We start from the raw sequence: 14,931 nt of genomic DNA, 5'->3' as shown, positions 1-14,931 counted from the left end.
GCCGGAGTCGCAAAGGAACAGAGGAGCAATCTGGACGAGCAGGAAAAATTCTAGAGAAGTCGACTAGGACCACAGCTAAGATGGTCACTTTTCGAAGGAAGAGTCAGGCCAAAGAGCAGTTCCTGACAAAGCCCGAGCCAGCGGGGTCCACTTCTGATGCTCGGAGCCCGTCTATCCCCCGACAGCCATCACTGTCAGCTCACGGAACTGGTGACAAGCCGGGAGATCTGACACATGAGAGGACAGCTTTCGACAGCCGTCCACCTCAACATTACAAGGGGCCGTGCCCTTCTCAGACGTGCTCCCACAGGAAACACTTCACAGCGGGGGGAGGCGCAGCCCCATTTGTTTCTTTGTCTCTTCAGAGGCTGTGACAACACGGTGAGAAGAGCGTGTCTTTCCACCAGCGCACCTCCTTTATGAATGCCTCTTTGTAAATCTTCCTGTCAAAGTGAATTACTCTCCAGAGCAATTGCCTGCTCCATTATAGCTGGTGGCCATTTGAGCCCCCAAATAATTCTATAATTGGATTTGCCAGGGAAAATGTAAAACAGAATGAATCTAATTCAGGCATTACCAAGAGTGAATGTGAAGGGCCCAGGCGTGTATTTCTTCCCTGTGTTTGATATGACTAATAACTCAGATTAATAAATTTCCCTGGGGGTGAGAGGCAGAGGATGCAGGATGAGGAGTGCGGAGGGAGAGAGAGAAAGGGAACCATCCTGAACCAAAGAGCGGCAGGCGCAGCACTCTGAAAAGACGTCCTTCTAGGCTGATGGCTGCGATGGGCTGGGGAGGAACGAGAACTGGACTAGGAAGCCAAGGATTCAAGCGCTACCGTTGAGTGCATCCTTCTAGAATTTAGTATCTTTGCAGAGCTTTGCAATGTGAAACTAGCAATGTCATACAAAACACAATGGTAAGATAAAGCTGATACTGGTGAGGAAAACAGCCACTTCCTGAGAGGAGCAGTGAGCAAGGCCGCACACACGCTGCCTCATTTAACCTTGGGGACTCTCAGAAGGTGATTAAATTGGCGGAGGTGGGGGCTTGCCCAAAGTCACGAAGCTAACGAACAGAAGAGCCGGGATCCGCACCCGGGCAGTCCAGTCCCAAACAACCTCGGGCTCTTCCTCATGCCCACGGCCGCTCTCAAAACACATTCTCCATGGAATGAGGACACTCTCTTTAGAGCAGTAAGAGAAGATGTCCCAAATGTATTGTTCGAAGAAAAAAGGGGGCCAGAATAGCGTTGTAACGTATTCAGTACCTTTGGGATAAGTAAGAAAGGGAATAAGAACGTATGTTTGTCTTTACATGAAAACCATGTTTAAGCGGATGAGCAGGAGCGGGGAGGGAGAAGGGGTGACGGCGTTGATGGGCGCAGGTGTTGACTTTTGAATCACGTGAATGTCTTCCTTATAGGAAAAAATATGTATTTTAAAATTCTTCACGGAAGAATATTCCGTTCAGAGCTAACTGTGGCTATGAAGCACTATTGATAACCTTTTGATTGACATGTGAGATTTACAGACTGCTAAAATGCTAATATTTTTATAATCTATTATTAACAAAAAGACAAAATACTGCTTTGTTTTGTTTTAAAATACCTATTTCTCCACAGCTTTCAAAGGCAAATGAGGAGCCAACCACAATCTGGCCTGTCGGAGGCTCGCAGACTTCTCCAGTGACCGGGAAATTAACGTCTATCACCCAACTGCTGTGTCAGGGACTGTGGGCACTCTACTTAAGTTAGCGCACGTAATTCTCATCGCAACAGGATAAAATGGAAATTATTATCCCTATTTTGTAGACAAATCACTATAACTGAGAGTCAGCAAGGTTACGTGAAGCACCCTGGAAGTAAGCAGCAAAGTCAAGACTTGAACTGAAATATCTCTGGCCACAAGTCCAGTATTCTTCCCAATACACGGAATGCTTATCCTGGCCAATGTGTCACAAATGAAGCACTCATGGGCTTGCACTGACTTTGGGATGGTCCTTCTTACCTTGATCAAATTCAGACCCTTGCCGTTCCAGCTGTCTCCGTAGTTTCTCATTTGTCTTTATAGATTCTTCTAAACGTTTTCTCAAACTTCGAATTTCTTGTATATGTTCCATTAGTAGGTCTACAGGAAGGACATTTTTAATTTAAAGTCTGAAGACCCTAACAAAGCGAATAATTTCTAGATTATGCAGTGATCTTGAGATTACAACAGTCCTGGATGGATTAAGATAGTCAGCGAAGGCACTTCTCTCCCAGGCCCATATGGGGAGGCTGAGCTATGGCCCACAGACACGGTTCTGTAATGACTCTCTGCAGTCTCCAGGAGGAAGATATTTTACATCACACGGAAAGATTATATTCCATACAATTTTAATGCTAACTCTAATGCAGCCCTTTATTCTTCTAAATATCAAATATTAATTTAAAATCTTCCTTATGGTGAAACTAACAGATCGCTTTCAAGTCTGCCTGAACTGCCTGAGAGTTGATTATACTATCTTCATTATGAATCCAGATATTTTCAGGACTAATTCTTTGAAAGGAATGTTATCCATTTATTACTTACTAATTTCAGACTTAAAAACAAAAACAGTCATCTCAATGTTAGTGAGAATGGTGAGAAGGGTATTCTCAAGAATACATCCCGTTAGCATGAGTATCAATATATGAAACTTCTGGGGGTTATTTTTATCATTAGCTTTAGAAAGAAAGGTTCTTTCCAATGTCTTTTCCCAAAAAAGACTACTTCTAGAAATTGATTTAAAGAGGTCACCAGAGATGCTGACAACCATTTGCCAGAAGGCATGAAAATGTTCTTTTTGGCACTGTATATAAGAGTAATAACTGAAAATAACTCAAATTATTAAATAAATTGTATTACATCCATTACGACGTAGTACTATGTAGCTATTAAAATTATATTATGAAGACCCGATAATATCATAGAAAAATATAGATACAATATGGGTTATCAGTACAATCATAACTCATTAAAAAATCTGCAGACAGGAAAAACACATATACGCAAATAAAGAAAATACACCTACATAGTAACAGAGGTTGCCTTTGGGTAGTTTTTTAGGTTTTTCAAAATTCCTGTATCACTTCTTAATATTATATTTAATAATAAAGTATATAAAAATTTTAATTTTCCATGTTTTCTAAAATGAGCATATATTATTTTTTAGCTTCTTGCCAAACCTCCCCTCACTTTAAAAAGAAAGGAGCACAGTTCCAACCTCGAGGTAAGTTTCTAGAATCAGTGTTTAAAGCAGAATCACATTAAGTATCCAAAGGCAAAACTAATATCTTTAATTCATCAATTAGGGTATACTCAGTATGTCTTAGGAATGTTTATTTTAAAACATTATACTAATGCTATGACCCAGTTTTAATTCCTCCAAAATGACTTTCATTTAAAAGTAGTACAATGTTACAGATCTTTTCCTAATTAAATAGTAATTTCGCCATGAATCTAAATGTTTATGAGATGACTTAATTCCCAAACCTTCAGCTATCTCCCATTAATGCCACAAGCGTGGCAAGTCATTTGCTGGAATGCCTGACCGAGGCCCTCACTGCAGCCCAGCACGGAAGGGCCGTCCGCCACAGACTCCGGGCACGTCACGTCACGTCACCGCACCTGCCGCTCCAGCCTTGCTGCCCTGCACACCTCCCAGAGGCCAGTCCAGTCGCAGTGAGCCGGGAGCTGGTCTGCGCGGCCTGCAGCCTGCCTTGCTGCTTTACCCACGTCACACGCTGCTGGCTTCTCAGGTAATGATGCTCAGCAGCCATCGGTACAAGTCATCTTCCACGGAATCTGTCTGGGAGCTGAAGTCGCCACTTGGGCTTAAGGAAACATTCCCAGTCGAACTGGACACCACTTATTAATTATGCAGCCCTCACCGAGGAGAAGGAAACACTATACTCGCCTTTACAAAGCGGGAGAAAAATATCGTCCCTCTTAGGATAAATATCCTCTGACAATGGCTAGCTCTTTAAAACCATAAATCCTGTTAAAAAGCAACCACCAAAAATATTTGTGCTCATCTTTTGCCTAGAAGTTCCAATTTACAGAATCTAGGTTAAGAAAATACCCCCCAAATATGGGGAGAGCTCCATGTTCAAGGATGTTCCCTACAGTGCTGTTCAAAACTGTGAAATTTTAGAAATGACTTAAATGTTTCACAACAGGGGAACACAAGAAAAACTGCAGTTCAGCCATTCAATGAACTAATCTAAAGCTACTAACAATGATGTTATGTAACAACGTGTCAGAAAGCCTGTGATACAATGTTAAGTGAAAAAAGGAAAATGCAAAATTATCTCTTATTCAGAGTATAAATATGACAAAAGGAAAAAACAGATGCAAAGACTCAAAGCCTGAAGGCAAACTGAGAAAGGGAACAGCGGGTTTCTCAGGGCGGTTCCAGTGCGTACTGTCCCCACACAGGAAAACGCCCAGGGACCCCCTACGAGGGTGTGGTGGGCCCCAGGCCATGGGGCCTCAGGAGCATCAGAAATAAAAGATGCCTGAATGGTTCCACATGGCAAATAAACAGAAGCTGGTGTGGTGGAGAGGGTGGAGACTAGAAAAAAGAGGAGGAGGAAGAGGAAAAAGTGGGACACGCCCACTACCACGGCAGGGGGCTTCCAAAGAGCAGGGGTCTCCAACACTGCCATGCCAGCACACAGGCTCGCTGCCCTGTGAACCCGGCCCCCAGGCCTCGCCCCCATCAGGCCGGCTCCTCCCGCGTGTGGGGGTGACTGGATGCAAGAAGGTGAGGGCTTAGCAAGGACATAGATGTAAAGCCCACGGCCACGGCCACGGCCAGCGGTGTGGTGAAGGCCGGGAGGGGGCGGGGCTGGGTGGCGGTGGGCCACGGAGGGGCAAACGGAGGACATCTGTAACAGTGTCAACAATTTTTTTTTTTTAATTCTCCTCCTCTCAAGCCCTAAGGGAGTGGTCCTGGGGATTCTGGCCAAGGGGCTGCGTTCCACGGTGAGCTGACACAGCGCAGGAGGAAACACTGGGGACAAAACAATTCGTGGGCTGACCTAGATGAGAGGAAGGCAGATGGTGCGCAGGAACTCACAGAAACCACAGCGGGGCGCGGCCAGAAACCCAAAGAGAGCACGCGGAGGCAACGGGCTACTGGCCGACCCCAGCCGAGACCTGAGTCGCATCGAGCAGGCGCACTGCCCGCCCTGGGTGTGTTTTCAAACTGCTCTCCTCGGGGCCCTGAGTGTCCCAGAGGAGCCCGAGAGGCCACTACGGGGGACAAAGCCTCCACCCGTATTCTTTTATATACTGGAGCTACATGTAAAGGTTCATCTGAAAGAAAAAAAAAAAAAAAACAACAGGGGATCGGGTATTGATAAAAAAAAAAAAAGATCTAAAGTTTTTGAAAACCACTGTTCTATGTAATCAGGTGTCAACAAAGAACTTTAGCAAGGAAGTTCCAGTGTCTGACATGGGCTCTGGGTCCACTCTGGACACCTTGCAAAGAACCCACTAGAAGAGAGGCCAGAAGATGTCGGTTGAGGTCCAGAGTCTATTTCAGGGATCAGAAAACTATGGCCCCTGGGTCAAATACACCCACATCTGTTTTGTTAAATCAAGTTTTATTGGAACCCAACCACGTCGTTCATTTACATACTACCTATGGTTCCTTTTTGCTCTAGCATCAGGACTCGGTAATCCCAAACGAACTCACATGCTCTGCAAAGCTTAAAATATTTACTATCTGGCCTTTTATAGGGAGTGCTGATGCCTGATCTCTCCGTTTTGGCCTATACCATTCCTTAAACTTCTAAAATACCCTACCTAATGGCCCCACAGGAGGTAAGAGAGACTGCAAATACAGAAGTAAAGGGCAGCTTCGGGGCAGGCGGGGCCTTGGGAGGCCGATTCTGGCGGCTGAGCCCACGGCTCCATGGTCAGAGGCGGGACCAGGGGCTGACCTGTGGGCCAAGGGCAACACAAAAGAGAAACACAGCAGATTTACAGAATTACGAAATGTCCAGACAGGGTTAGGTGATCTCTGGCACCTGAACAATTCAAAGCAGAAGAGTCTTTGAAGTGCCCCTGCCTTAGGAAGGTTTTGAAAGAAACGAAAAAAAAAAATTAACCAGAGGTGGAACTGATGCCTAAGCTCTGCACTTTCCAGCCCGCCACTGTTCGAAGAGCAAGGAAATGGCAAGTCATACAATCAGTCATCATTTAAAACTGAAAGTGACTTCCCCCAATCACCAACACTTTCAACAACCAAAGCTTTTCCCAGTGATAAATGACACTCTGAACGACCAGCTGTGGCCCTCACAGGATCTCCTTTCATCAGAGAAATATTCAAATGTCACTACACTTTGCTTACTAAGGCAAGATGACAAATCTCTGTTTAAACCAGGAAACCTTGGCTGTGCTGAAATGCTTCGTAAAGCTTAGCTTACCTTGAGAAAAGTTGTTCGCCACGACTGAAGTCTTCTCGGTCTCGCTGTCCTGCTTCTGGTCTCGGGAGCAGGAGGATTTATCGGACATGTCCCCATCGGACAACGCATGAGAGTCTGAAGGCTCAGGGGACTCGGGCAGAATGTGTTGGTAGGTTAAGCTGTCTTCCTCAACCCTAAGCCATTGGGATTGAAAGAGAAATCATGTTCCACGCAAAGATCCCAAGCCAGGGCCTTGACCAAAGAACACTTAAGGTTACCGGGCCCTCTGTAACCCCCACTTATCTGCACCACTGGTTTGGAGCCCCTTGGCTTCCCTAGAGCAGATATTAGCAAAGACATTCTGAAAATGAAATGGGCTCAGTGGGCTTGAGTTTGGAGCCAGTGCAGAAGGGGAAGCCACCACCTGGCTGACAGGGGAGAGGCCCAAGAGAGGCCATCAGCCAATGACAGCTGTTTGCCAAATGCCGGTGCCCGGCCAGGCATGTCAGGCGTCCCATCCTACTCGCAGAAACCCTCTGTAGTAAGGAGGAGGACCCTCACTCAGAGCTGGGGAGACTGAGGCTCATCATAAATTTGACCGTCATCTCACAGCTTCCAAGCGACACAGCTCATGTTCGAACCCAGGTCTGTCTCCCTTCAAGACCCCCAGAGACTGTGGGAGGCCAACCCAAACCCAGGAAGTGGCCTTATAGGCTTAAAGACCTCAGGCCCCTGGTGGTCCCCAGCACGTCCCAAGATCACCGTTCTGGCAATCAGCTGCTTATTAACCTGCATTTCCCAAGGGCGACCTGAGCCGTGAAGAAAAACATCCTGAACTCTGTAAAAAGCCCATGTGAATCTCCATTATAGATAAGCTCCTTAATTTAAGCTCTTTTTTTTCCCTCTCACTTTTTCCTATTACTTCTTGTCTCATTATTCATAAGCTCAGACAAGAGCAAAGGACTCCAAAGCTGCAACGCATTCATTAACAGGTAAACACCAGATGCAACTTTGCTCCGACAGCATGATGGATGCGTGGGCTTGCTGCTGCCTTGCAGAAGTGCGGAATGGGCCAAGGACACCCATTTAATTAGCTTAGGAGTGACCCATGTGAGTGCTAAACCTACAGCTGAAAAAGGTAGAACAGAGGGAAGAAACAAACCTGTCAGAAATGGAAAGGGTGACACATGGCTGAGGCGGCTGCTCCCTGCCTCCCTCCAGCCCACTCTCCAAGAACCACCGAAGCCTTTCAAAGCAGCAAACCTGATCATGTCCTGTCCCAACCTACCCTCCTTCGAGGACTTTCCTCTTTCTTCAGAACAGTTTGGACTCCGGAGCAGCCTCACCAGGCCCTGCCCACCTCTCTAGCTGTGACCCTCACATTCCATGCACCAACCACGTTGCTCAGAGGGGCGACGTCTCCCTCGCCTCGAGCAGGACGCTCGCCCTAACAGCCTCAGCCCTCGCTCTCAGCCTTGAGACCTCACTGAAGACTGTCCCCAGTCTGGGAGGCCTTCCTCGCCCTCCCGCAGCCTGCCAATGGGAGGCAGCCTGTTATTTTAAGTATGGAAGTGGAGGGTTGAACCGGGCACACTACAGTGGGAGAGGAGTATTTCTTCTAATGTCACAGATGCCCTGATAAAATGCCTTCCAGTGACTACAACGGCTTCCTGCCTGCTTGCCCTAATGGTGCTGATGGCTTTCATGGTGCCACTAAAAACCAAAATTCCGCACCCCAGCCTGGTTGCTATTTCTTTATTTTACCCCCAGGAGGCCAAAGGGCTACCAACCCAGAGAGGAAAGAAGCATCCATAGCACTTAACAGCATTCAGGACCTTTAACAAGTACTCAGAGGAGGGCAAGGCCTTGACGTTTCCAGTTGGCCGTAGAGGCAAGCTAAGAAAGCATGCAACCCATTTATCCCGTGGATATCTTCTAATTCCAACTACATGCCAGATACGTGGGGCTGGAGCAGGTATAAAGGTGTGTAAAAACACAGTATTTGCCCTCCAAAGGCAATGTGGAATAATAATAACAGCTCAGGCATTTGAGTACTGTACAACAGGCTCAAGTTCAAATCTCGTCTCTGCCTCTTAATGGCAAGTAGGCAACTGTGACCCCCAGGCTCCTCATCCAAAAATGAGAATACTGCTCGCCGTACAGGGTCAGAACTATTGAATGTGAACACCCAATTAATGCTAGCTCCTTTCCTCTTTCAAGGAATTCTGCAGGCCAAAGATAAATGCAGCAAGTATTACCAAACCATGTGGTAAGCTCTGTAATGTGATGAGTTAGTGCTACAGGAAGAATAACTGATCCTGGCATGTCCTGGGGAGAAGGGGCTGTCAGGAGGAGCCAGGTCCATGTCCACATGAACCGACTCTGAAGAAGGACTTTCAAACTCCAAGAGGAAGAAGGTAGAGTGTGCAGCTGTGCCAGGTCATGGCCCGGAGGAAAGTCAGAGAAGACTGAAGCAGGGGCTACGTGGCGGAAAGGAAACGCGGCTCAGACCAAAGGGCCTCAAACGTCAGACTAGGGAGTCTGGAATTTATTCTGCAGGTAACCAGGTGCCAGCGGGAGGATGTGTTGTCTGGGTCACATCACCTGACAGAGAAATGCCACAGGTAACCTAAAACAACGGAATGAAGGCTGCATGATACACAGCACAGACCCTTGGTTTTGTGTGGCCATTCGGTCTCACAGGTGTTTATGCTTCCTTTCTAGGAAGCAGGGCTGACAGCGTGGGAGGGAGCTGGCATACTAAAAAAGCCGGCAGGCAAACCAGGCCCACGAAGCGCTCCACACTCACCTCTCCATCCGTTCATTCTGGGTGCTAATTTCCGCTCCTCCTGATTTTCCTGGAAGCAGAAATAGCATTAAGAAGAAGGAAAACATTTTCAAAGAGTGTTCCATAATAATCTCTTGCTCATACATTTGCAGAGACACTATTCCATTTGTTTAACCACTCTTTATAACAATCCTGGATATTTAAAGGAGGATTACCGAACACAATTCAGACGACAGGCTCCTTATCGCTCACTGTGATAGGAAGGCGACAGACAGTGCTGACTCTGAAAGCAATGACAAGGCCGTGCTGGGCGCAGGTTCTCTGTCCTTCCCTAAACCTCTGACACTAACAGAACGCATGCTCTTTATAGGAAATGGGTACCAGAGGCAAGAAAAAGATCACTACCCTTTGGGTCCCCACTACGCACGGGTTACTGGATTTCCCTCCATTATTTTTCCGTGCATTTTGGCATGTGTGATAGGGTATTTCTGTGACTTCATTTTTCACTTCAAACTTTATTGTAAGCATTTCTCTTTCTAAATTTGCTTTAGAAACACCATTTTTAATGACCTCATTAATATTCCATGGTAGACATGCACATACCACAATCTTGCCAGTCCCATTTTGACATTTAGGTCATCTCCAATTTTTCACTTTTATAAAAATAAATGAAACAAACATTTCTGTGCATGCAGCTTTGTCTGCATTTAAATCATTCCCTTAGGAAAGGCTCTCAGAAGAGGGATTACCAGGAACAGGAGTACAGCTGAAAAAGCCAGTGTCTGCAACAGGGAAAATGACCGAAAGAAATGACAAAAGAAAACAAAATGAAACAAAACATAGTTGGGCAAAAGGTCCTCCTGCCTCTCCTGCATGTTGTCATTTGCTATTTGAAAAGCAGCACATGAGCCCGGATTTCAAAGAGACTAACAACTTTGTTTGAAAAATACTTCAGAACCCTGGAAATTGCAGACTGGGATGCGCTCTTTGAAGAAACTAATGTGTGGCTAAAGAGAAAAACACATCCTTCTATTGCTGTACTTGAAAAATGAGACTATAATTAAACCACACCCACACACAGCATTTTCTAAACTACTAAAAGGAAAAGTTCTCAGAGGACAGAGCACGCAGGAAGAGATCACTCGAGACTCGCCATTTGCTTTGTGCCTTGTGGTTCCCACTGATGAACTCGCCAGGTTGGCTGGAGCTGCTTTCGGGGCCCCCTCTCCACCCCAGCCAGCCCCTGGGCCCCAGGCAGCGCCGTGTACCAGTGCCTGAAAGTCGCCTTCTCCTGTATGGTCCCGTCGGTTCCGGGAACACATCAGGCCCGAGCAACCAGGGGCCAGGCCCTGAGGATGGTTCTTTAATATCCATCATCTCCGTTAGGCCTCACAACAATCCTGCGGGCCCAGCATTGGTATCTCCATCTTACAGTAAAGAAGTGGAGACCTGGGAGGCTCAACGTTCCCATTCTCTGGCACTGCCCACATGCCCTCGCCTACTTCCCTGCACATCCCTGCTCAGCAAGGGACGCGGAGACATGGCTGCAGCCAGCTCACCCACACATCCGGTCTCCCTCTCCGTGCTTACACCCTGCAGCGACGTGGTACTTCAGCTCCCTCGAAGGCAGAAGGGGGTTGACGGGCCTCTGCCACAGTGGATGTCCTCAAGGGCTCCACTTTTCTGTCCTTCCTTCTCGGAGGTGGGGGTGGGGGATGGGGGGGTCTCTATCTGACTGACTCAGAATCCAAGACCTTGACTGCAAGACCACCTCGAACGCAGGGACCGGTGCACACCTAAAGAACAACTCAGACAGCGCTTTCCACCTCACACCAGCGGTGGGGCTGCCTCCCGGCATTCAGCGGATGATCCGAGTCTGGCCTGCAGAGCCTGAGGTGGGGCCATCTGCCACAGCGCAGCCTCCTGAAGGGCTCAGGTGCTTCGTACACACCAACCAGGCCCACGGCGGCCGCCGCTGCACACTTACCCGAGGAGCACAGACGCACTCCTCAGGGGCTGCGCGGGGCGGCGGACCCTTGGTCTGGGGCAAATTTTAAGTTTTCCTAAACTGACCTTAAAACCATCAAAATTCGCTCCTTGACTCCTAACAAAACCCATGACCACAGGAGCAAGGGTCCTGACGCTACCAGTGGCATGGGTTTCCTCTTCTTCAAGTAAGAGACTCTTTGAAGAGCTTGTAATGACTCAACAATTGCGTTGCACCCATTCCCCTACCACAACAGTGTGCTTTAAAACCCAAGGTTTTAAAAGCTGTACTATGGGATTCACAGGGAGATCATTATGGCTGATGCACTGAATCTCTTCGTGGAAACTGCCTGCATGCAGGTGACAGGGTACCATCTGTCAGCCTATTTCAAAAGCCGGGGAAGGATGTCATGAAAACACTGCTCCCACCTCTCAGGTAAATCTTATTGCTCTCCCTAAAAGCTGTGTGGCAGCGAGGGGACTTCATCTTTCCAAAGAAAAAGAACATTTGGCTATCCAGTTCACATTTGAACAAACGAGAGCATTATGATGCAGCAGAGCCTTGTAACCGGTGACCCCCCTTCTGTTCCCTCGCTGCACTGATCCATCCTGTGGGCTGCTACCATTTAAAAAGCCTCTTTCCAAGAAGTGCTCCCCAGCTCAAAATCCATCCATCGCATAGAATGAAGCTCAAATATCAGAGCCTCCTCCCCAACCCAAGTGTTTCTTCCCTCCTGCCTCAGCAGTAACTCACATTCCATGTCTACAGCCCTCTCCTCAGCGCCTGTGCCAGACACTGAGGGTGCAGAGGTGAGGGAGGGGCCATCCTGCCCGCAGTGGGCTCACAGCTGAGTGGGGGTGAGGGACCCAAAAACAGTCCCACTACAGGCTGTGACAAAGGGCAGTGTGGGAGGACACACAGGGGAAACAAACACAATCCGGCCTGGACCGTCAGGGAGGATGTAGAGGAGGGGGCACCCGAGCTTTATCTCCGAGGCAGGAAAGCACTGCTTTGTAGAGGTAAGAAGCTGAAGGGCTACATGGAGCCCGGTCACAGGAGTACACAGGAAGGACACACCCTCCGTTCTCTCTGACAGCCCGGCTCACTGCACCAGCCCGAACGCGCGCATCCCACTGCCGCTGCTACCGCCCTTCCCCAACAGCTTTGAATGAATCCCTTCCATCATGAAGGCCAAGGTCCAACACCCTCTCCTCCTGGAAGCCTTGCCTTCAGAGCTCTGAGGGGCCTCCCGCTCAGCTCACAGTGTGTGTCAGACAGGGTCCGGGGATTTCCCTAGAATAAGGTCCAAGGCACGTACAGCTACCAGCACTGTCATCGCATCCTGACTGGGCGCAACATGTCCTGCCCCTTCCTAGGCTGCAGGCCAGGACAAGACAAGGCCCCACCTTCCAGGAGCTTACGACCTGAGGAGATAAAACATGTCCCTGAGACATCACTGCTGTGGCCCCCTGAGCGCCCACTACTGGCCGGGCCACTCTGCAGAACAGGTGCCGTTACCTCACAGGAGATCGAACCCTTACCCATAAAAATGGGGTTGAACTCAAGTCTGTTGGGCTCCAAAGGTTTCATCCCCCCCCCCCCCCCCCCGCCGCCGAGCACCTGGCCTCCATCACAGTCCCAGATGTGACTGTCATCTGCGAGCTACAAGCACCCAGAAGGAACTGGTTCCGCCAAGTCAGCTGCGACTCTGAGCGACTGACCTGTCTCTGCTGGGGCAGAGTTCCCCACATCACCCAGGCTGCTGTGGGGACCAAACCCCCAGCTCACAAGAACAAATACTGAGAAGCCCGCAGGACAGAGGGCCATGCAGCAGCGCGAAGCCAGACCCTTGGGGCGAACCAGGAGAGCTCCCAGGAAGGTAGGCAGATGCTCTAGAAATGGAGAGGGGGAAAGCCTTCTGGAAAAGGGACTGGTCTGAAGAGAGTCGCAGAAGCGGGGAAAGGCAAGGCCTGACCCGCAGAAACGTCTGACCAGGACGCCACACTTGCACAGGAGGGTGAGACACAGGACATCGCAGGGGTCTGCAGGTTAGGAAGGTGTGGAAGCCAACTGCCTGGGCTCAGACCCAGACTCTGCCACTCCCTGTGTGGCCCTGAGCAAGTAAATCAACCTCTCCATCCCTCAGTCATTAAATAAACAACACCTCCTCAAAGGCTGAGAACAACGCCCAGCATACAGAGACCAGCCCTCCTCACTGTCTCTCCTGTTCATCATCTTCATTACTGAGAGGTCAGGGGGCTGGAGGCAGCAAACTGACAAAGGCCGCAAAAGAAATGGGTGTGTCAGTTTCCTGCTGCAGGCAGAGCAGAGCCGAGGGAGGGGTCCGGCAGCTGCCTCCCGTCCGGGCCGAGTCCAGGCACAGCGGCGAGCTCCCTGAGAACAGGGGCTCCCCAGCCTTCTTCATGCCGGCCCCAGGGTTTGCTCAAACGCCCCTGAGGACAAACACCGCCAGCCTGACTTAGGCTACTGGTCCTGGGAGGAACGGCGGACAAGGCAGGGGTGCAAAACCTGGGACTGCAACACCAGTCCTTGATCTACACTGGGTCTCGACCCATTTTAAGAAATCTGTTGTAGACCCTCACCCAGAAAAATGCACATACTCGCAAAATCTGCAGGGCCCAGACCTAATGCCTGTAAGCTCATTGTTACAAGCATTACGACACCACACTATCATCCTACGTCTTGGTTTCTACCAATTAAATATTAACAAAGAAATAGCAAGGATGTGCACAAAGAACTCCAATACAGTGTTCATTATAACCCCAAACTGAGAACAACCTAAATGTCCATCTAATGGGGAATGATTGAATAAATGATAGTACATTCATATAAAAGAAAGCTCTGCAGCGACTAGAACTTACAATGTAGATTAATGTTTATTATCTATAATTGAACAAAGGGAGAGACTGTAAACAGTCCTTCCACAAAAAAATACAAATATGTATAAAAAGGTCTGAAAAATATAAACTCCAGGGTGTTCATCTTTTACTATATAAATGATGCAATTATAGGAGCATTTGCTTATCTTATTCCACAATAAACAAGTACGGCTTTGTATTAATAAAAAAAGACTATATTTAAATTTTTTAAGAACTCATGCTATGCAACTGCCTCAAATATAGAACGACTTTATGAGAAGCTCATTTCATGATTCAGGAACCAGACCCCTTAGATGGCATCTAAGAAAGACCCACCTGTGTTACATTTTATTCTCCAAGAAAAAAAAAGTTGCACTGAGGCTCCTGAGACCTTTATGTTTTTTGGAGAAGAAAATAAAAGTGCTACATTGCGCTGTCTGCCAAGCCTGCAACACTTCTGCTTTGCAGGAAACAAAGAGTGAGACCTCCCTGGGCTTGTCAAGGTAGATCACGAAAAAATAAATCAAGGGGGGCGGCTGACCAGCGAGGGGCGGGCTCCCGCTGCGGCCGCCCTCCCTCTCAGCCCCCACTGCCTAGGGCCCCGGCAGAGGGCGTGCCGGGGGGAAAGAAAGCAGCAGACGGTACACGCCTTGGGCCTGGGAGGTGCGGCCCCATCTCGAGGACTCGGTTATTTCTCCAGTGATAAATGGAAACTAGCTTACTCAGGAAACCTCAGCCAGAAGCAAGCAGATTTCACAAAGCTGGGAAAAGTCAAGCGCTCCTACGTCCTGGCAGCCCTCGATGGCCCCGCAGATCTGGAACTAGAAAAATCGGTGGGCAA

The 14,931-nt window shown here is 48.4% G+C and overlaps 1 protein-coding gene across 1 annotated transcript in view; it reads right to left on the bottom strand.

The window, feature by feature from the left end:
• The window catches only part of CDK5RAP2 (CDK5 regulatory subunit associated protein 2), a 162,042-nt gene that overhangs the window by 24,356 nt on the left and 122,755 nt on the right, over window positions 1-14,931 (bottom strand). The window contains exons 25-27 of the mRNA XM_054584470.1: window positions 9,246-9,294; window positions 6,458-6,630; window positions 2,010-2,129 (exon numbers count right to left, since the gene is read on the bottom strand). Coding sequence (XP_054440445.1) covers window positions 2,010-2,129; window positions 6,458-6,630; window positions 9,246-9,294 — 342 coding nt within the window. The remainder of the gene's footprint in view (window positions 1-2,009; window positions 2,130-6,457; window positions 6,631-9,245; window positions 9,295-14,931) is intronic.

Source organism: Pteronotus mesoamericanus, unplaced genomic scaffold, assembly GCF_021234165.1.
Source record: "Pteronotus mesoamericanus isolate MK-2021 breed Mesoamerican mustached bat unplaced genomic scaffold, CSHL_Meso_final contig_78, whole genome shotgun sequence".
Lineage (NCBI taxonomy): Eukaryota > Metazoa > Chordata > Mammalia > Chiroptera > Mormoopidae > Pteronotus > Pteronotus mesoamericanus.
This window is presented reverse-complemented; position numbering and strand designations above follow the sequence as displayed.